Source organism: Chiloscyllium plagiosum, unplaced genomic scaffold (assembly GCF_037043375.1).
Source record: "Chiloscyllium plagiosum isolate Xiang-an unplaced genomic scaffold, Cpla_swu_hap1 HiC_scaffold_36, whole genome shotgun sequence".
Classification (NCBI taxonomy): domain Eukaryota; kingdom Metazoa; phylum Chordata; class Chondrichthyes; order Orectolobiformes; family Hemiscylliidae; genus Chiloscyllium; species Chiloscyllium plagiosum.
The window spans coordinates 12536427-12557219 of NW_028270174.1; the positions used below are offsets into that span (position 1 = coordinate 12536427).

General features: G+C 42.8%; 1 protein-coding gene and 1 long non-coding RNA gene across 3 annotated transcripts in view; one reads left to right on the forward strand and one right to left on the reverse strand.

Moving 5' to 3' along the window:
- LOC122539478 (uncharacterized) overlaps nt 1–4799 on the reverse strand; it is a 54543-nt gene extending 49744 nt beyond the window's left edge. The window contains exon 1 of the long non-coding RNA XR_006309100.2: nt 4696–4799. This is a non-coding gene — a long non-coding RNA (uncharacterized LOC122539478). The remainder of the gene's footprint in view (nt 1–4695) is intronic.
- Nucleotides 1–20793, forward strand: part of npnta (nephronectin a) — a 69575-nt gene that overhangs the window by 26200 nt on the left and 22582 nt on the right. For both annotated transcript variants that reach the window (XM_043674349.2, XM_043674350.2), the window contains 5 exons: nt 1461–1580; nt 5940–6059; nt 7416–7550; nt 9911–10033; nt 11083–11466. In XM_043674349.2, coding sequence (XP_043530284.2) covers nt 1461–1580; nt 5940–6059; nt 7416–7550; nt 9911–10033; nt 11083–11466 — 882 coding nt within the window. The remainder of the gene's footprint in view (nt 1–1460; nt 1581–5939; nt 6060–7415; nt 7551–9910; nt 10034–11082; nt 11467–20793) is intronic.

Consider the following 20793-nt stretch of genomic DNA (forward strand, 5'->3'; position numbering starts at 1 on the left):
ATCAATGTCAGCCTGACTCCTGTACAATGGAGGCAGTTGGAACTTAAAGCAATGTTTGTGTGAAGCATGTTGAGTGCTTTAACAGAAGTGTAACTCCAATGTCAAAAAGGATGTGTACAGTATACCCTAGAAACTAGATAGTTTCAGTCAGATTGATTCTTCAGATTCATGAGTTGAACTACAAGGAGAATTTGAGTATGAGCACCGTATATTCTCTGGAGTTTAGATTAGATTAGATCCCCTACAGTATGGAAACAGGCCCTTTGGCCCAACAAGTCCACACTGACCCTCCGAAGAGTAACGCACTCACACCCATTCCCCTACCCTGTATTTACTCCTGACTTGGCAATTTAGCATAGCCAATTTACCAGTTCCACCATCCAATAAGATAATGATCCTTTACCTCAACTCCACTTACCTCTCCTATCCCATGTCCCTTAAATTCAGCTGACCTGCACATCTTTAAATTGTGGGAGGAAACCCATGCAGAAACTGGGAGAATGTGCAAACTCCACACAGACAGTCGCCCGAGGCAGGAATCGAACCTGGGTCCCTAGCGCTGTGAGCAGCAGCACTGAGCCACTGTACCACCCCAAGGAGAGAGTTTGCGATGCAGGGAGCTGTCAACGGCACATGTTCAGTGCCTGAGGCGCCATGAAGATTCTACCTTCTTGATGTCTTCCCTCCCCTGAAGTGTAGTGATCCTCGGGTTAAACCAGCACCAGGTCTCTCTCTCTCTCTCTCTCTCTCTCTCTAAAAGGGTGAGAGGTGATATAATTGAAATGTATAAACGTCTCACAGTGCAAAATTCTTTCAGCGTAGATGCTAAAAGGTTGTATCCACTGCCTTGGAGGATGGACTCCTTAAGCAATGGGGGTCATAGTCTCAAGGGACACTTAGAACTGAGTTGATGAGAGGCTCCATCATCCAGAGGGTTAGGAGTTTTTGGAATTCTTTACCCAGTAGGGCTGTGTATTATCAGTTATATTCCCTTAATCAATTAGCAGTTTCTTTAGCAATTTTTGATTTTGTTTCAGAACTCCAAAAACTGCTGTCCGTTTGTTTTATTTCTGTTCTGAATGATAAGTTTGCGATGCAGAGAGATGTCAACAGCACAGGTTCAGTTCCTGAGGCACAATGAAGATTCTACCTTCTTGACTTCTCCCCTCCCTTTAGGTGTAGTGATCCTCAGGTTAAACCAACACTAGATATCTTTCTTTCTCTCTCTCTCTCTTTCTCTTTCTCTCTCTCTCTCTTTCCCTCCCACCCCCCACCCTCTCTCTCTCTCTCTTTCCCTCTCCTTCTCTCTCTGTCTCTCTGTCTCTCTGTAATGGGAGAACAACCCTTTGGAGCTATGGCACCTTTAGCTGAGGTTTTGAGTACTGTGCCAGACGTAACTTGGTAATTGAGAGGAATGATTTTATGCTAAAATTAACTGCAGCATTTATTTTGTGGAACAGATTTTAATGAATGTGGGATGAAGCCTCGCCCATGCAAACATCGATGTATGAACACGTATGGCAGCTACAAATGCTACTGTCTGAATGGCTACATGCTCATGTCTGATGGATCCTGTGCCAGTAAGTGGTTTGTTTTCAATGCAGTCCTGTGTCCATCTCCTACCTTAGAAGATGCTTGCAGTTACTTGGTGGTGGCCTGCAGTAAGGCAATCGGTTCTTCCGAAGCTTGTGAAAGTAATTGCGACATTAACTATTCTTTATTGCAAGGGGAAATGGTGGCATCCTGGTAATGTCAGTGGAATCCAGAGCTCGCTGATAAGTAGGACATAGGTTTAAATCCCACTGTGGCAGATAGGCAAATTTAAATTCAGCACTTGGACATCTGAAATAAAAGCCGATGCAATGGTGACCACTGTTTGTTGTAAGAAGAACCTACTTGATTCACTAATGTCTTTTAGGGAAGGAAATCTGCCATCCTTGCCTGGTTTGGTCTATGTATGTGACTCCAGATCCACAGCAATGTGGTTGACTCTTAACTGCCCTCTGTGCAGTTAGGGATAGGCAATCAATGTTGACCTGGCCAGCACACCCATAGCCCACAAATAAAAAGGAAACATTGCCTACCATAACCCAACTGACTACCATACAGAAATACTTCAAACACTGTAAAGATGGTGCAAATGTTGCATTGTATAGACACAAGTCTTTTCCGAAGGATATTGGTTAAACTATTTAGCACTGAGATGAGGAGAAGTCTCTTCACCCTGAGAGTGGTGAACCTGTGGAATTCTCTGCCACAGAGAGTGATTAAAACAAAAACATTGAATGTTTTCGAGAACGCGATAGGTACAGTTTTTAGAGCTAAAAGTTCCAAAGGGAGTGGGGAGAAAGGAGGAACAGGGTATTGAGTTGGATTTTGTTTTTCTATCCATTCATGGAATATGAACACGGCCAGCATTTATTGCCTATTCCTCATTGCCCAGAGAGTAGTTAAGAATCAATCCCATGGCTGTGTGTCTTGAGTCACATATGAGCCAGACCAGCAGTTTGTTTCCCTAAAGGACATTGATGAATCAGATGGGTTTTTCCCAGCAATTCATAATGGTTCATGGTTGTCATAAGACTTTTAATTCCAAATTTTTTTAATTGAATTCAAATTCCATCATTTACCACGATAGGATTCATACCCACACCTCCAGAACAGTATTCGGGTCTGTGGATTGATAGTTTAGTGATAATACTGCCAGGCCGTTATTATGATGATCAGCTGTGATCAAATTGAATGGTGGAACAGGCTCAAAGGGCTGAATGTCCTCTCCCTGCTTCTATGTTCTGCACAGTCATTGGTCAGAGTCTATTGGAGTTCTAATTTCTTTGAGGCAGCTTGTTCAAGGCTTTGTTCATCGGCTACCAGGCTTGAGAAATGTCAGCCTGGGTTTCTGAGTGACAGCAGCACCAGGATCTATGAACACAGTGTGACTGGGAGCAGCCTCCCGAGTCAAAACAGCCCAGTTCACATTGAGCTCATGGTGCGGGCTGTGGGGCCACTGGGAGAGGGGAGACAAGGGTAGCTCAGTAGAAATCCAACAATAGCCAAACAAGGTGCTGATGGATATTCTCATTCACTCTGAGATGGCATCATCTAGTGGTGACAGCGAATAACCTTCAAGGAATGTTTTGCTCGCTCATCAACACTGCACACTTTAAGCAACCAGCCTAAAAGCCAACATTTGATCTTAGGGGTCCAGACAAAGTAAATAGGGAGAAACTGTTTGCTCTCACAAAAAGATCAAACATTAAAGGGGCACGGATTTAAAGTAATTTGCAAATGAATCAAATGCCTTGTGAGGAAAAGCTTTTACATGCAGCAAGTGGTTAGGGTCTGGGACAAACTGCCTGTGGACGTGATGGACACTGATTCATTCAAGAGGACAGCAGATTGCTATTTAATGAAGGAACAATATAGTTCCTTGAATGTAGACAGGGTAATGAAGAAGGCATTTGGTACACTTGCCTTTATTCATCAGTGTGTTGAGTATAGGAGTTGGGAGGTCATGTTGTGGCTGTACAGAACATTGGTTAGGCCACTTTGGAATACTGTATACAGTTCTGATTTCCTCGCTATAGGAAAGATGTTGTTAAACTTGAAAAGGTGCAGAAAAGATTGACAAGTGTGTTGCTGGGTTGGAGGGTTTGAGCTGGGAGAAGCTGAACAGGCTGGGACTATTTTCCCTGGAGTATCAGAGGCTGAGGGGTGACCTTATCGAGATTTATAAAATCATGAGGGACATGGATAGGGTGAATAACCAAGATCTTTCCAAGGGTAGGGGAGTCCAAAACTAGAGGGTATAGGTTAAGGTGAGAGGGGAAAGATATAAAAGGGGCTTAAGGGGTAACATTTTCACACAGAGGGTGATGCAGAATGAGCTGGCAGAGGAAGTGGTAAAGGCTGGTACAATTACAACATTTAAAAGGCATTTGAATAGATACATGAATAGGAAACATTTAGAGGGATATGGGCCAAGTACTGGCAAATGGAACTAGATTAATTTAGGATAACTGGCTGGCATGGAAGAGTTGGACTAAAGGGCCTGTTTCCATGCTGTACACCTCTATTACTCTATACTCAGGGTCACTGGGGAAAAGGCAGGAGAAAGGCAATAAGTCAGAACGCTGAGAGCTGGTACAGACACGATGGGCCAAACAGCCTCCTTTTATGCTGTAGCACTTCTGTGATTTGTGAAATCACTGGCCCATCGCATAGGTAGATGACACAGAAATGTAGAAAATAGGAATAGGAATAGGCCATTCGGCCCATTGAACCTGTACCACCTTTCAATATGATCATGGCTGATCATCGAACTCAATATCCTGTTCCTGCTTTCTCCCCCATACCCTTTGCTTCCTTTAGCCCTCAGAACTGAATATAATTCCTCCTGAAAACATTTAATGTTTCAGCCTCAACTGTTTTCTGCAGCAGAATTCCATAGGCTCACACTCTCTGGGTGAAGAAATTTCTCCTCATTTCTGTCCTGAATGGCCTACTCCATATCCTTAGACTGTAACGCCTGACTGCCCTACCATCAGAAATATGCTTTCTATGTTTTCTCTGTCTAGTCCTATTAAAATTTTATAGGCTTCTATGAGATATCCCCCCTCATTTATCTAAACTCCAGTTATTATAACCCTACTCCTCACTTCACGACAATTGTAACAAATTTAAAGTCAAACTCACTGGTGTGGCGAATCCTGTGTTCTTTGGAACTGTGGGCTGTCCGTGGGGCCTAGGTTCTGGCTCAAAAACTTTAGCCTGGAGGTTGCTGTGCCTTTGAACTTAACTTACCTGGTTTAAAAAGAGGGGGCATTGGGTAATGTTTCTGCTCCTGTGACTAATTGTCAGACACTCCCACAGGAAGCTGCACCTCTGCAGAGATAAGAGAGAAAAAGACACAGCAAATGTTGGAAATATTCAGCAGATCGAGGGCATGAATCGGGCTGGTGTTGGACAGGGGTGTACAAAGTTAAAAATCACACAACACCAGGTTATAGTCCATCAGGTTTATTTGGAAGCACTAGCTTTCAGAGTGCTGCTCCTTCATCAGGTGGAGAATAAGGTTGTAAGACGCAGAATTTATAGCAAAAGTTTACAGCGTGAATTAACTGAAATTGAAAAAGACCTGGATTGTTTGTTAAATGATTTGAAAGAACTGAAACCAACATGGTCATTTCAGTTACATCACACTGGAAACTTTTGCTATAAATTCTGTGTCTTACAATCTTATTCTCCACCTGATGAAGGAGCAGCGCTCCGAAAGCTAGTGCTTCCAAATAAACCTGATGGACTATAACCTGGTGTTGTGTGATTTTTAACTATGAATCAGGCTGACAGCCTTTTATCAGAACTGGGAAAAGCTTACAAAGCAAGGACTGAGCTCTGGGGAAAAGCCATGGAGGCCATGATAGAATAGAAGGGAAGATATTGGGTAGAGGGCAGTCGAGAATGATGGGGCAAGGAGTGCTGATGCAAGGGAAAATTGGCAGGTAATGGGACACAGGAAGTATAAATGGCAGCAACTGTCTGAAAAATGGGAGTTCACGGTTACGATCAGAAATTGCTGGACTCACCAGAAGGCTGTGATGTGCCAAACTGCAAGGTGACCTATTGTCCCTTAAACATGTGGTGGGATTACTGGAACAGGATCAGATGCTGAGGAGGGAGTGATCAGACTGGGAGTGCAATGGTGTGTCAGAGAGGCTAATGGGTCAGCTATAGTGGCTTAATGTACTTCAATAAGTGATAAGCCTGAAACCTTCAACCATTCTTTCGTTATGGAGGTTGATTGAGCGAATATGCATTGTCAGCATTCCATCCTGGTCTTTTGTGATTGGTTGGGGTAATAGTGATGGCCATATGTGCACTGTGATAGTTTTCTTTTGCTAGTGCAGGAATGAACTTGTGTTGCTGTTGCTGTTTGACAGACATGCGGTCATGTGCAATGGCAAACTGCCAGTATGGCTGCGATGAGGTGAAAGGAGACATTCGGTGTCGTTGTCCATCACCGGGACTGCAGCTCGGACCTGATAGGAGGACCTGTGTGGGTATGTACGCCGGGGGCTTGTTCAAATTAGACTGTGATTTTCCAGCATTCCTTGTTTGAGGAATCACAGGCAGAAGTAGAACCTGTTACAAATGAGTCATAGAGTTTTACAACACGACAGAGACTCTTCGGCCCATCATATCTGTGCCAGCCATCCAACCCCATCTATTCTAATCCCATTTTCCAGTGCATATCCATAAGTTTGCAAGTAATGCATACCAAGTGCTCATCTAAATACTTTTCCAATGTCTTCAGATTTCCTGCCTCTAACCCCCTTTCAGGCAGTGTGTTACAGTTACTCACCTTCTGCTGGGTGAAAAACTATTGCTTGTATCCCCTCTAAACATCCTGCCCCTTAGCTTAAAACTGTGGTGCTGGTTGGAAGGTTAGTGATCCCTCTGTTAAGAGGAAAGGTTTCTCTCTATCTACACTCCTCATTACAAGGTGCAGTCAAAGTGCAGAGTGACCATTTTGAGGTAGAATAGCTCCACAGATTTGAGGGACTAAATGGTCTACTTCTGTTCCCATGTCCCTTCCCCATCCAATGACTTCATTTGGCTGGAGTTATCAGTTATTAGATGGTTTGCTTCTACTGAAGTACTAGCCTGATACAATCTGCCTGACTTTACAATTGCATCTACGAATTGTCCCCTTCATAGGCTGTCCATGGACAAAACAAAACTCTGAAAGGCAGCAGCCATTTGCAACAGCTCAGGCCTGAACTCCTGGAGTTGGTGTAACTCTCACACTCTGGTAGAGTGCACAGTTTCCCTCTCTTCCCTCTTCCTCCTGTCTTTGCAGTGAATTAGCTTTTGCTTTGTTTTTGAATGATCAGTATTGGTTGTGTTCCCTTTGATAGGGTGGAATCCAGAGCTGCAGAGGGAGGAGGCAGTATTTTCGATGTTCTCATGCTTCACCTTTGCCAGTGGTCAGAGGAAGGCCAGAGGACAAAGAATGCCACGCATGGCCTGTGCGTTGGCTCACCCACAACACTGTGCTTCACCCTGCAAGCCACACTGACAACCACTCACTTATTTTACAGCCCTACAGCGGAAAATAGAAATTAAAACTGTCTCGGCTGCTTATGATGCAGTCGTAACATTGCTACCTCTGAACCAGAAGGGCAGGGTCAAATCCCACCTGCCCCAGAGGTGTGGCGATTACCTATAATGTTAGTCTTGGCCAGGAGTGGAGCTCTGGCTCTAATCAGCTCCATCCTGTTAGTAGCTTGGTTTGGAAGGTCAACACAACTTGCAATGTGACCTCTGGCTCAGCCTTTCAGAGATGTAAACTGTGACGATCCACTGAGCTGATTTAATTAACAACTGCCAACAAACTCCTATGGGTGTCCTTTCAGATGTCGATGAGTGTGCCACAGGGAATGTTGTGTGCCCAAGGTTTCGGAAATGCATCAATACCTTTGGAAGTTACTACTGCAAATGTCATGATGGTTTTGAACTGAGATACTACAACGGCAAATACCGCTGTCTAGGTAAGTCTCTTTAAAGGCGGACAGAGCTTTTGAATTCCTATTCAGATTCCGAGCATGTCTGCTGGGTATTATAATGGACAGAAAACCAGAAACTCTCCACTCGGACTGTGTTTGCAGCTGGGAGTGCTGGATTGTAGAATCTACTCTAGCAACAGACTGTCAGACACACATCCTGCATTCTCATTCATTTTATAATAAAATCCCTGTCAAAATGAGATAACGAGAGTCCAGAGACAGTACATTCCTGTTAGGGTGAAGAATAAGGCTGAATGACTAGAGAAATTGAGGGTTTGGTGAAGTATAAGAAAGATGTGTAGGTCAGGTATAGACAGCAGAGATCGAGTGAATCCCTCGAAGAGTATGAAGGCAGTAGGAGTATACTTAAGAGGGAAATCAGGAGAGCGAAAAGGGGACATGAGATAGCTTTAACAAATAGGGTTGGGGAGAAGGTAGGAGAAGGGGGTTGAGAAACATGTAAGCCATGATTAAATGGCGGATCAGACTCAATGAGCTGAATTGCCTAATTCTGCTCTGATACCTTATGGTCGTTTGATGTGCTGGAGATCAGTTAGCTTAGTCACTGGACTGCGGTTTTATCAGACTGGGTGATGCCAACAGCCTGGGTTCAACTCCTGCACCAGCTGACATTATTGTAAAGGAATCTACTTTCTCAACCTCTCCATTGGCACCAGTTGTTGTTTCTAATGAGAGAGCTATGGTCTGGTAAGATTATGGTCTCTTCTATTCTAGACACATTAGGAAGCACTGCACTCCTCTATCCGGTCCACAAGCTATGACCCTGAAATTCTGGTGGCTTCTCTTCTTCACCTTGACTGTGATTCCCGCTCCACATTGACCCCTGCTGGAAGGTGCATGCAAGTGGAAGGCATGATTGGTCTGAGCTATCACCCCCACCTCCCCACCTGACTCCCTGCACCAGTTAAAACTCAGCATAGAGAATGATGGGTAAGGGGGAGTGTCTTTTACTGTGCAAGTCTCTTGGTCACATCTCACCAGGGGGTGATTGATTTTGACTTTGTTCATTCCCCAAACATTACTCACCTCTCTCTCAACTTATCACTCAAGAAACACCATCTCTCCTACAAAAAAAGTCTTAACTTGAAGATTTCACAGCGACTCTTATTATTTCTCGTGCTGCATCACTGCCTCAGTCGCTTGATTCTGCAAAGTGCCAAAGCCTAAAATCCAAACTGAATAAAGGGCTTTGTTATTTTACTTTCAGAAATGAATGGTTTAATTATCTGTTGGTAATTCAAACAGGATCACGCACTACTCTCTCAAAATCTACTGGTCATGCAGTTTAAATATTCAAAAACTTACAGGTTTATATGAACGGCAATCCAAAATATTTTTCTCTCTCTCTCTTTCTCTGTTTTGGAGATTTCAATGTTAGATTTGATTGAGGAAAAGTTGAGATAATAATGAGACCCTTTTCTATGGGAACCTGAACAAGCTTTAGAAATTGGACTCTGTAATGGTGATGACATCAAGCCATGGAACAAAAATACCAGATAGGCCTTTGTTATGCTGGCAGTATGTTAATTTTTCCATTCAGCTGAATGTTCTTGAGTCTTATAGTGGGGGCCTATTCCAAGAGAAAAAAATATAGAGACACAGGTCAAAGTGCAAAAAGATATTTTCAAGGGCGATATTGGGCCTAAGAAATTGTAAATCAGAAAAGACTGAACAGACTGGAGCTCTTTTCACGAGAAAAGAAAACGTTGACAGGACTTGGGGATTGGGGAAGTTGTGGTTGTGAAGGGTTTATAGCATAGGTGGAGAGAGGAGTTTTCACATGTTGGGGTGTTCCAATGCTGCAGTCCCAATCCCAGTCTCTTCATGAGGCATTCAGGAGAAGCTTCTTTACCCAGTGCTTGATTAGAATATAGTGAAAGTTAGGGTGCAGATGCATTTAAGTGGAGGCTGGATAATTACAGATGTCAGTTGGTTGGCCATCTAGTTTGTGATGCAGAGTAATGCCAACAGCATAGGGTCAAGCTGAGGTTACCATGAAGATTCACCTTATCAAATTCTCCCCTTGCCTGAGATTTGGGGACCATCAGGTTAAACCACTACCAGTCATCTCCCTCTAATACAAGAGCAGCCCTATGGTTTAGTAGGGCTATACTAACTTTACAGTTATCTTTACAGGAGGGCCTTGGGGTTAGGTGACATAGGGTGGTAAAGAGGCTCAAGTGAAACTTGAATACCAGAATGGACCACTTGGACTCACTGGCCTGTTCCTGTGTTGTATTTTCTAAGAGCTTAGCAGAAGTTTGACCATGATGTTCGTACAGGATTAAAGATTACATTGCCCCATTTTGTTCCTCTCCACCCAGATGTTGACGAGTGTGCAAGGAGGACACATAAATGCAGTGCTTTCGCGACTTGTCAGAACACACCAGGCTTGTACAAATGCAAATGTATAACCGGCTACAGGGGGAGCGGTTTCAGCTGCACACGTATGTATACCAACTCAAGCAGGCCACTCTGATGCACATCACTCCCATATACCATAGTTTTTTATATTCCACTGGGATTTGTCTTGCTAATAACTTGCTAAATTGGGGAAAGGAGCAAGCGAGCAAAGCCAACTGGATGCTTTTCTCAAAGGCTTCTCACAAACTGGAAGAACTAAAAGTAATAGCTCCGATGGCCAGGGACTGAGATCGTAAATGGAGCCGCGACTTGAAATTCATCCATGTCGGAGAAAGAAACATTATAAAATGTGTGTCTTTATCAACATTTATAACAGCTTCAGTCCATCTCTATAAATATAAGCACACACGATTATGCAGTTAAGACCAAGAAGTTAATCACTCAATTTTCATAGTCATCTGAATAGTCATCTTTGATGTTGCCAATTCTTAGAGTCTAAAGTTAGATTTAAAAAGAGAGTTGGGGCAGTAATGAAGCCCTGTTCTAAGGTGAACAAATTATTCAAACTGAGGTTGACGTAAGCCTGAAACCTCTTACAAATTTGAATCAGAAGTAAAGATTGTGTAGGATAAACGGCACCAACAGGAAGGCTGTGTTGCCCAATCAGCCTGTGTCAGTATTTCTGCTACAATCCACTCTCATCTCAGTCTACCGTTGTGACCCTCCATTCCCTGCTCCCTCATTGTAGTTTCTAATTTCTCCTAAAACATACCAAAATTTTGTTGTAATAACATCTCCACCTTAGAAATTGAATCTTTTATAATAGTTTTAAAGTTGATCATTACAATAGGTTTGGAAGGAACAAACAAAAGAGAAATGGAACTCTCTATCCTGCTGAGGTCAGAAATTGTCCCCAGTTATCTTTATTTGCATATCTGAGTGGAGTTACCTTAGAATGAAGATGAAAAACTATGTTGAATGAGAAATAAAGGGTGTGAAACCACATAGCCCTGTTCCACTATATAGCCCTGGGTGAGGCATATGTTTAATGCAATACAGTGAGCAAAGTGAGTTATGGTCTAATGTTTACAAAGCAATTTGTAACTCATCAATTACATTTTCACTCTTTCAGCTGACAGGAGGATAATCAATGGAAAGTTGCCATTTTTTCCAATACCACCCAAAGACAATAAAACTACGAATAATGTTGATCTGGAGATTACCACCCCGACAATCGCTGTGAGGAAACCAATCCCAGTGACCCCAGCTCGGAGAATTAATACCCCACCACTCATCACCTACAAGCCAGAGGTCAAAACGGAAAATCCCACCCCTGCTGCAAGTGCAGACACCACCACATCCTTGATAACAACCTCGACTGTAGCCTCAACCACAACCTCAACTGTAGCCGCAACCACAGCCTCGACTATAGCCTCAACCACAAGATCGACTACAGCCGCGACTGTGGACAACAGGATCCCTAATGAGGTGCCCCGGCAAAGAGGAGATGTTTTCAGTGAGTATTACACCACCACCTTTATAGCATTTGCTGACATGTTGGTGGATGGGGTTGTTAATCCCCATCTGGGAAAGTGATTTGTTAGTGGTCTGAAAACCATAAATTGGCAGTAGAGTAACAGACAAGTCAGGTTACAAGTCGGATATTTTCGAAAAATGCAACTGTATTCAGGTATTTATGAAGTTAAAAATCACACAACACCAGGTTATTGGATTAAGCTTGGATGAAGCTACAGATGAAGGAGCAGCGGTCCGAAAGCTAGTGCTTCCAAATGAACCTGTTGGACTATAACCTGGTGTTGTGTGATCTTTGACTTTGTCCATGAGGCAGACAAATATTAGTACTCTGAGTCAATTTTTGATTTTTCATCTGAAAGATTTTACTTTAACAATGTGCCTGTTGAAGTGTACTCACTAATGTAATGTCAGAAACACTGAAGCCACTTTTCACAGACCACCATGAGAACCGCCAGGGAATCTGTTTTGTGATGATGCTAGAGGAATAGATATCCTCGTTTTCTTTGAAACAACCCTGTCAGAGAAGCCAAGGCAAGATGCACAAGACAGCAGCTCCAACAAATGCTGCATTCCCTCAGGGTCAACCAAAGCTTTTAGAATGTTAACACTCAGCCAGCTCTGCCATGTGTGGTTTGTAATAGTTTAAGGTGGCTAGTTACTTTGTCAAAGACTGAGCAATGAAGATGATGTAGCATGTACTGCAATTAATGCACATCACTGGAACCAAGAACTCCTTGGGTTAAGTGTGCACCATTCCCATTGCCAGGTTCTGGAAATGTATTATTGTTATGTGTTCATGTGCTATCGGACTGAATGAGTTCTCTTCCATGCTTGAGGGGGTTGGAAACTGACGGCCTTCAATGTATCTGTTACACTGCAGCTGCTCAGAGACCTCCTGTTTCTTGAAGCATTTAAATCTGAGGTTCTCATTGAGTCATCCATACAGTTGTGTTTTGTAAACACAGTGATCAGAGCCTTTGGAATGTCCTTGCTGCTAAGGAGAAACAAATAAGGGCAAGTCAAGGAACCAAGACATTATCAAAGCCATGGTTTTCTGGCTCAGCATAATGGAAACCTGGAAAAGCTAGTATTCAATGCTGTAGGGACAGGGAGTGATGATTAGACTTGGTCAGCCCCCAGTGGAGGACTGCATTCAGGTTTGTGTAATGCAGTACTGTAAGGATATCGTGGCCTTGGATATGATGTCACAGCCTAAAAGATTAAGTTATAATTGCACAACCAGCTCTTACGTTTGTTGTGAGTTGCACTGAGCAAGGTTAACTCATTCTCAATTGCAGGTAGCCATTAGTTGAACTGACTTAATTTATACCCCTCCCAACAAAGGGGGCAGTAGAGAGGGCAATATAACAAACTACTCAGATCCTACAATAGGCTGCACAGTTCCCCTGTGCTTAGAAGATTGAGAGGTAATCTCATCAAGATGTTAAAACGTCATAGGATTTCTAACTAGTAGCTATTTCCTCTGGTGAGGGAATTCATTCAGGTAGATAATTAGAGCCAAGCCGCTCTGTGGTGAATTCAGGAAGCACCTTTTACAGTGCTAAAAAGAGACACGAAGTTGAAGTTTTTTATCTTTCAGTCATCAGCCCTTGATGCAAGAAACCAAACTTTGAAAGAGGACACCAATATTATACAGCATGAGAAAGGGTACTGATTGGTTGGCATGGACCTTTGCTAGATTAGAGTGGTGCTGGAAAAGCACAGCAGGTCAGGCTGCATTCGAGGAGTTGACTAACCTCAGATCAGGCAGAAAGATTCTGATTGGTCAGAATGTTGCCATGGAGGATACAGCAGGGATGAGTGTAACTCTGTCTCAAAGAGAAACATCCAATGCATGGACAAGCTCCTTTTGCCTATATTGAATGTAGCTTCTAGCTCACACAAATGAACCTTTTAACATAGAGGGTATTGGCAATTTCTCCACCAAAATGCTGCAAATGCTGGTCAATTGAATTTTAAGATTAAGATTAATAGATTTTGGTTAGGTGAAGGTATAGAGAAATATGGAATAGAATAAATGGAATTAACATAGAGATCATTGTCTATTTAACTAGCAGAAGAGACTGAAGAGGCTGAGTGGCATATTCATGTTGCTATATTCCTAAGTTGTTGACTGTTTGTAGGTATCAGTAATGTTGCCCACACTTTGATAAGAATCCTGCGTTTTTCAGCATCCTGGTTAGTGCATGCTATTTAGGTTTTAGCAAGTTACATTTAAATTATAATTCAGTTGGATGCCCCTGAGAATTGGAGACATCATTAAGACAGACAGAAGTTGTACTTAAACAACACTTTTATCATTTTAAGTCCCTGGCATGAATTGAATTCCTTTCGTGAGGATCACCGATTTGTTGGTAGAATCTTTGCGACCCTCTTTATAAGAACATTTGTCAGACAAGAAAGTTCTTTTAAATAGAAGCGATGTCAGTGTTTTCACTAAAATACACAAGAAAGAATTTTGCAACAGTCCATTTGCACCTTGGAATCCCCTCTGAAAGATCATGGATCAGTCAGATCAGACTGAAAATGCACCTGACTGTGTCATTAGAGAGCAGAGAATTCTTGTAGTTCAATCAAAACCTAGAGTTTGAAACAAGCAAGTATAAAGTGAGCAGGGATAACTGGAGCAAAAGATCCTAACTAATAGTAATTCAGTCTTTAGTTCTTCTCCTTCCTTCGTTTTGTCAGTGATTTTCGCATCTTCATACCTACACAGACTCCTAACAGTTCCAAAACCGGGATCAAGTTCCCGCCATTAGGGTCAAATGGGGGTCAGGAGCTTATCTTGTGTGGTACTCACTAGTGAATTTCCCCAATTTTTCTTTATAAATTCATAGGATGTGGGTGTTATTGGCTGGGCCAGTATTTATTGTCCTTCCGAAAGTGGTGGTGAGCTGCCTTCCTGAACCATTTCAGTCCACCTATTGTAGGTTGACCCACAGTATCCTTAGAGAGAGAATTCCAGAAATTTGACTCAGCAACAGTGAAGGAACCACAATATATTTCCAAGTCGGGATGGTGAGTGGCTTGGAGTAGAATTTGCAGGTGGTTTTGGTGTGCCCATGTATCTCTGCCCTTATCCTTCCAGATGGTGGAAATTGTAGGTTTGGGAGAGTCTTGTTGAGTTAATTTGGTCAGTTAATGGCCAGAAGGCAGGCTCAATGTCTGATTTAGGATATTGAGTGGGTGATTGCAGCTGGAGAATCAGTCAGTGGCCCACTAAGAGGGAGCAGCAGGAAAACCGTGATGAGTGAGTTGCAGGATGGACACATTCTCTCCAAATCTAAAATAAGAAAAGGTCTTTGCAGCCAGACCACCACTCCTGAGGGGGAGGGGATGTGACAGGGCCTGGGGTGTTTTCCTCTTCCAAAGGTGGCATGTGGTTACAACTGGACCCAAGCAGAAGATGGTTGGGGGCAGGAGATCTATAAGCCTAGTTGGAGCATTGACCCTTGTCCCCCTTCCTTGTCTACCACCAGGAAATCACCTCAAGTCAATTGCAATACTCCTCAGCTGCTTGGCGGTACTGGAGGCTGAGTGGAAACTCCTTAATAGGCCACTAACAAGTTTAATTGGTAACTTATTCTAGATCTCTTGTGGTGTAGTGGAAATGTCCCTACATCTGAGCAAAGGGGCTCAAGTTCAAACCTTGGCTGCTCCAGAGATATGTAATGGCATCTCTGAACAAATTGATTAGGAAAATTTCTATCTTTGTGGGCCAGTAACTCTGCATCTCACATGCCATTGTACCTTTGAAATGAAAATGGGAGTACACCATTTCACAGAATCGTGACTGATTTTGGGCTATCTCAACAGCTCCCTACTTGCCCTTGATTCCTTGAAGCCAAATATCTGTCTTATCTCAGCATAAAATATATTCAACATTGGAGCATGCACAACACTGAGGTAGACACCCTGAAAGTTCACAACCATTTGAGTGAAATAATTTATGTTTGTCGCAGCAGCACGGTGGCTCGGTGGTTAGCACTGCTGCCTCACAGCACCAGGGTCCCAGGTTCGATTCCAACCTCGGACAACTGTCTGTGTGGAGTTTGCACATTCTCCCCGTGTCTGCATGGGTTTCCTCTGGGTGGTCCGGTTTCTAAAGAGGTGCAGGCCCGGTGAATTGGCCATGTTAAATTGCCCATTGTGGTAGCTGCAGCAGTCACAGGGAAATGGGTCTGGATGGGTTACTCTTTGGCAGGTTGGGTTGGGCTGAAGGGCCTGTTTCCACACTGTAGGAAATCTAATTGATAAATGTCTCTTATCGTGAGACATTGATCTAATGCTTTAGATTCCCTGAGCAGTAGAAACCATCTCTCATTGGCTGATGGTGCCAACTTGCTTGGCCACGTGCCCTTCTTTCGGTCCCAACTGACGTTGGGGATAATCACATTGACTGACAAAGCAGACTCTGCCTACCTCTACTTCTACATCTTGTAAGACCATAAGATCAAAAGAAATAGGAACAGCAACAGGCCATTTGGTCACTTCAGTTTGCTCTGCCATTCAATCAGATGTTGGCTGATCCAGCATGGTCTTATAGCCTTTTGAGGATTTTGAATACTGAATCCCACACAATAACCACTCTCACTTTCCCACACACACACCCCTTCCCCCTGCTGGCTGGCCTCTGTGAGTGCTATTCACTTCAGTCACCACTCTTCAGGCCTCTTGTCTTCCTTCTAAGGCAGATGTAAGTCTCAGTTCCCCTCAACAGCTCAGCCAGATGAGGAGCAGGTAGGTGGAAGTTCCATGTGGGCCTCTATCACTGGGCACTTCTATTATGTCATCAAACTGACATAAACATGTGTCTTAGCTAAAGCCTAACTTCCCACTAACCCACCACCTTGGCCCAGGAACAGGCTTCCTGCTGCTACAGTAAAAACAGTTGCGTTAATTAGAAATGATCGGTATAAAACAATATCTACGTCCTGTTTCCTCTCAAGTTTAGTTCTGACATTCTAGCTACGATTCTGAATCTGGGTGTTGCTCCTTCTATTCTGTGCCAATTCCCTGACAGCACAGAGCCAGATCCTGGTCTATTTCAGGCAGCAGTTATGTTAACAGGGAATAGGCCAAGGAATGCGTCCCAGCCTGTTTGTGAAATTTCTTGGAACTCCTGAGGGTCACATTGTGATTGCAGCTCTGAGAGACAGGAAGTGGTTTTGTTGGGAAGGGAGATAGCGCTAGTGAAGTTGACTGCAGCTGCCATGGAAATGGCAAATCTATCCCTAAACAAGCCCATGATGTGGAATGGTTTTTCAGTGATATATTTCTTCATGCCTTTTTTAGATACCTTTTGCCAAGTAATTTTTTTTCTCTAATCATGGTAAGGTAGACAGTGGAGACACTCACCATTATAGTGACCCTAATGATCACAATCCGGGACACTTATGGGGGAATAAATATAAAGAACGTTCCTTTGTTCCAGCCAATGGAAAGCTGCAGTGAAACTGTGAATGATTTTTATTAAAAATAAAGAAAAACCTTCCTCCGATATATCTTGATCTCTACATCAGGACAGTGTGGCTAATGTCATATTGTGACTTCCTGTCTGAAAATGAGAGGAGTATTTAACGCAGGTTAATGTATTACAGGTAGTTCCATGCGCTATCCTGAAGTGAGACAGAGGCCATTGGTATTTTGATCTGATTTGATTTATTATTGTCACATGTCCCTAAATACAGTGAAAAATTTTGTTTGGCATGCAGTACAGCAGATCATAACATACATGTTGTTCTGCTTTAACCCATGTGTTGTTAATGCAAATTCACTGTTACACGTTTGACGAACTGGGGACATTATTTCTAAAGCACGAACGTTTAAAACGTGTGTTGACTGTAACGCAATTACATTGCCAATATTTTAAACGTTGTTTCTAAAGTGTGATTTTTCTATAATGCGGGTTTATACAAGAACGCAACCATCATGTTATAAAAGAACTACATATACAAAGACACAAAAATCACAGGGTGATGGAACGGAGTGAGGAATACAAAGTTACAGCTGCAAAGAAGGTGTACTAAAAATAAGATCAACATTAGATTTTACTTCATTAAATAAAATCAGCATCAACCCCACTCTCTTTATAAAACTCCATTAAATGCTTCTATTAACCAATCTTCTCTTGGCTACAATTCAGTATTCCGAAAAGCAGATATTACTCTGTGATTATTGTGGCCGTCATCCTGGGGGTTTGCTAATTGATCACATCTCCTAAGTTTTCCAAACTTTTCCTAATGCAGTAATATACTTTTTAACACTTTGAAAGCCACATGGAAGATTGCGCATCAATTAAAATGAAACATTGTATTCAGGAAGAAATTGGTTAATGAAGAATTTAACGAAAGGTTGATGCTGATTTTATTTAAAGAAGTAAAATGGGCAATAGGAAATCTATTAAAATGAACATACATTTAAAAAAAGGGGGTGAGTTGTCAAATGGACTACTGATTGTCTATCTATTGTTTTCTACTATTATTGCAGTGTCATAATTCTACCTCAGTAGTGCCATTTAATCCCCTCCATTTTAGACAACATCGTCACCCTAACCCAGATTATGAAATCTTTCATCAACTCCACTGGGTTTACATCCCAGTTGACATTCCAAGAATTGCTCTCATGTTTTGTTTTCATCTCAACCAGTGTTTGCTTGAGAAGGCCCCCGTATACTTTTATTTGATACTTCAACTATATACAACTGATACAGTAAAAACGAGACAGTGTTCCTCCAGGACCAAGGTGCTACATAGACAGGGCGGCATAAAGTACATAGATGTGCAAAACTCGTAAATTACAGTGTAATAAGAGAATGATAATTAATAGACACTGTTCTAGGAGTAATTCGAAGTCATGCAAAGAATTTCAGATGGAATAGAGTCCGATCATACAGTGCTAAGGAGCCTGATGGCTTGGGGCAAGAAACTGTTGCACAGTCTGGCCGTTAGAGACTGAATGCTCTGGCATGTTCTGCCAGATGGCAGGAGGGAGAAGTGTTTGAGTGAGGGGTGTGTGGGGTCTTCCACAATGCTCTTAACCTTTCGGATGCAGCGTGTGGTGTAAATGTCTGTAATGGAGGGGAGAGAGACCCCGCTGATCTTCTCAGATGTCCTCACTATCCATTGTAGGGTTCTACGATCTGATGGTACAATTGCTGAACCAGGCAGTGATGCAGCAGCTCAGCGTACTCTCAATGAACCCGCTGTAGAATGTGGTGAGGATGACGGGGTGGGAGGTGGGCTTTCCTCAGCTTGGCACAGAAAGCAGAGACGCTGCTGGGCTTTCTTGGCTATGGAGCTGGTGTTTAGGGACCAGGTGAGATGTTCTTGGGTGCATCTTGCTGAGGTGTATAAACTGCAAAATGAAACAGAATGCAGATTCGGTGTGCAGTACTGAATTATTCGATAGGTGGATTCTTCACAAATCCATCTCATTACTTATAGAAGCTAAACCTGGGATCTGAGTGCTTTGGGTGTTAGTTTATTGATTAACATACATGTTTTCCCACTTTTGTTTTGTTTTCGATGTGATGGAAAGGTCTTGAACTTACAATGCACGCCACCCTGATTTGCAAATGTTTTGACATTCTGTCACTAGTGATGGATTACAGTTCTGAAACTCCCAACTCCCACCCAGCACAGTGGACTTAGCCACACCCCCTGATCTTAGTGGATCCAGAAGGTGGCTTTGTCCAACCATCTTCTCCAGGGCAATTACATTTGGCCTGGTCAGCGATGCTCATATCCTGTGGATGAATTACGTGGACTCCTTTTGAGCCAGCACTGTCGATAAACTGACAAAAATTATACATCTCAAATACTGGGGGTTTACTGTATTATCGCAATGTCTGCGATATCCAAGTAATCAGTTGAGGGGAGAAGGCCGCTTACTGGTAAGTTTTATTTAAGGCAAAGTTGCATTATTATTTAAGTGATTTATGCTGTAAATAAAAGTATAACAGTGATGTGTCTACCCCCTGCATTATGTTTCTATTACTCAATGCATGTTTTTACACTGATATGGCACATTCCTGATCCCATAGGTGCCGGTTAATAAAAAGTTTACTGTATTGAAGAAAGCGCAGGAAGGAAGTGGGTCAGTTGAATAAACTATGTTTTGTTCTTGTAATATGTCAGTATGTGTGGGTTAAATCCTCAATTCCTTCCGCATTCTTACAAATCCAATAAATCATTGACCTTTTCATCACCAAATGGTTATTTTGTCTTTTGAAGGAGTGGTCACCATTATCTCAATGTGCATCCAACTCTCTGTCCTTCCAGTCTCACATTTGAAAGTAGATTGAAAAGCCTTGCCCTGCAGAAAGAGACCCCGCAGAAAGAAATGCTAATGAGAATGAGAGAGGCAGTGAAGTTTGAATCTCGCTCAAACTGCTTGGACTACATCCAGGGTTCAGATAGCATGAGGTGGTGATGATATTCAGCTTACTGCTTAAACCCCGCCTGCAGCTGGCTCACTGAATACCAGCCATCAGTGTGATATAACTCTACATCTCATTCAACAGGAATTCACCAAAGATAACTCAGGCTTCGACAACATGTGGTGTGATTCTAAAAGGGAAGGTGTCTCACATGGCAGGTTGGATATAGTAATCTCACAAAGAGGAACGATAAAGCTCTCTCTCCCATAGCTATGGCATGCCACGTATTTCACTGTGGCCACTAATCTTCATTACAGCTCATGGAATCTTGGCAGTAAGGCAGGGCATTCTGCACATAAAAATTCAGCACTAAAACCAGAGCCACAAATAGAATTCAATTGATGCCTAAACCTGATGTGTTTGCCAAGGATGGATTTTCTTTAAAGGGATGCTGCATCTAGTCTCATTAATATTATTTTTAATTATTTGAATCCCCTTCAAGCATAGACATTGATTGGATTGGTACTTTTGTAACTGAAATGAAGTACAATTCCTCCTTTTGTCCACCCTGTTCTCCTCTTCAGTCAGGTTCTGTTGGTATCTTTTCCAATTCTGGAACCTTGGACCTGCAGTATATTATGTGGCTGCCTCAGCGGCAACCTTAACTCTGAACCAGGGATTTAAGCCTTACTGCAGAGAGGCTACACGCCAGTGCAACGTTGCACTGTTGGAGATGCCCGCTTCTGGATGAGATGCCAGACTGAGGACTCGTCTGCTCTTTCTGACTGTACGGTAAATCATACAATCCTACAGTGCAGAGAGAGGCCATTCAGCCCATCATTGCTGCACTGAACCTCCGAAAGACACCCCACCCAGACCTGTAACCCTGCAGTTCCCATGGCTAAT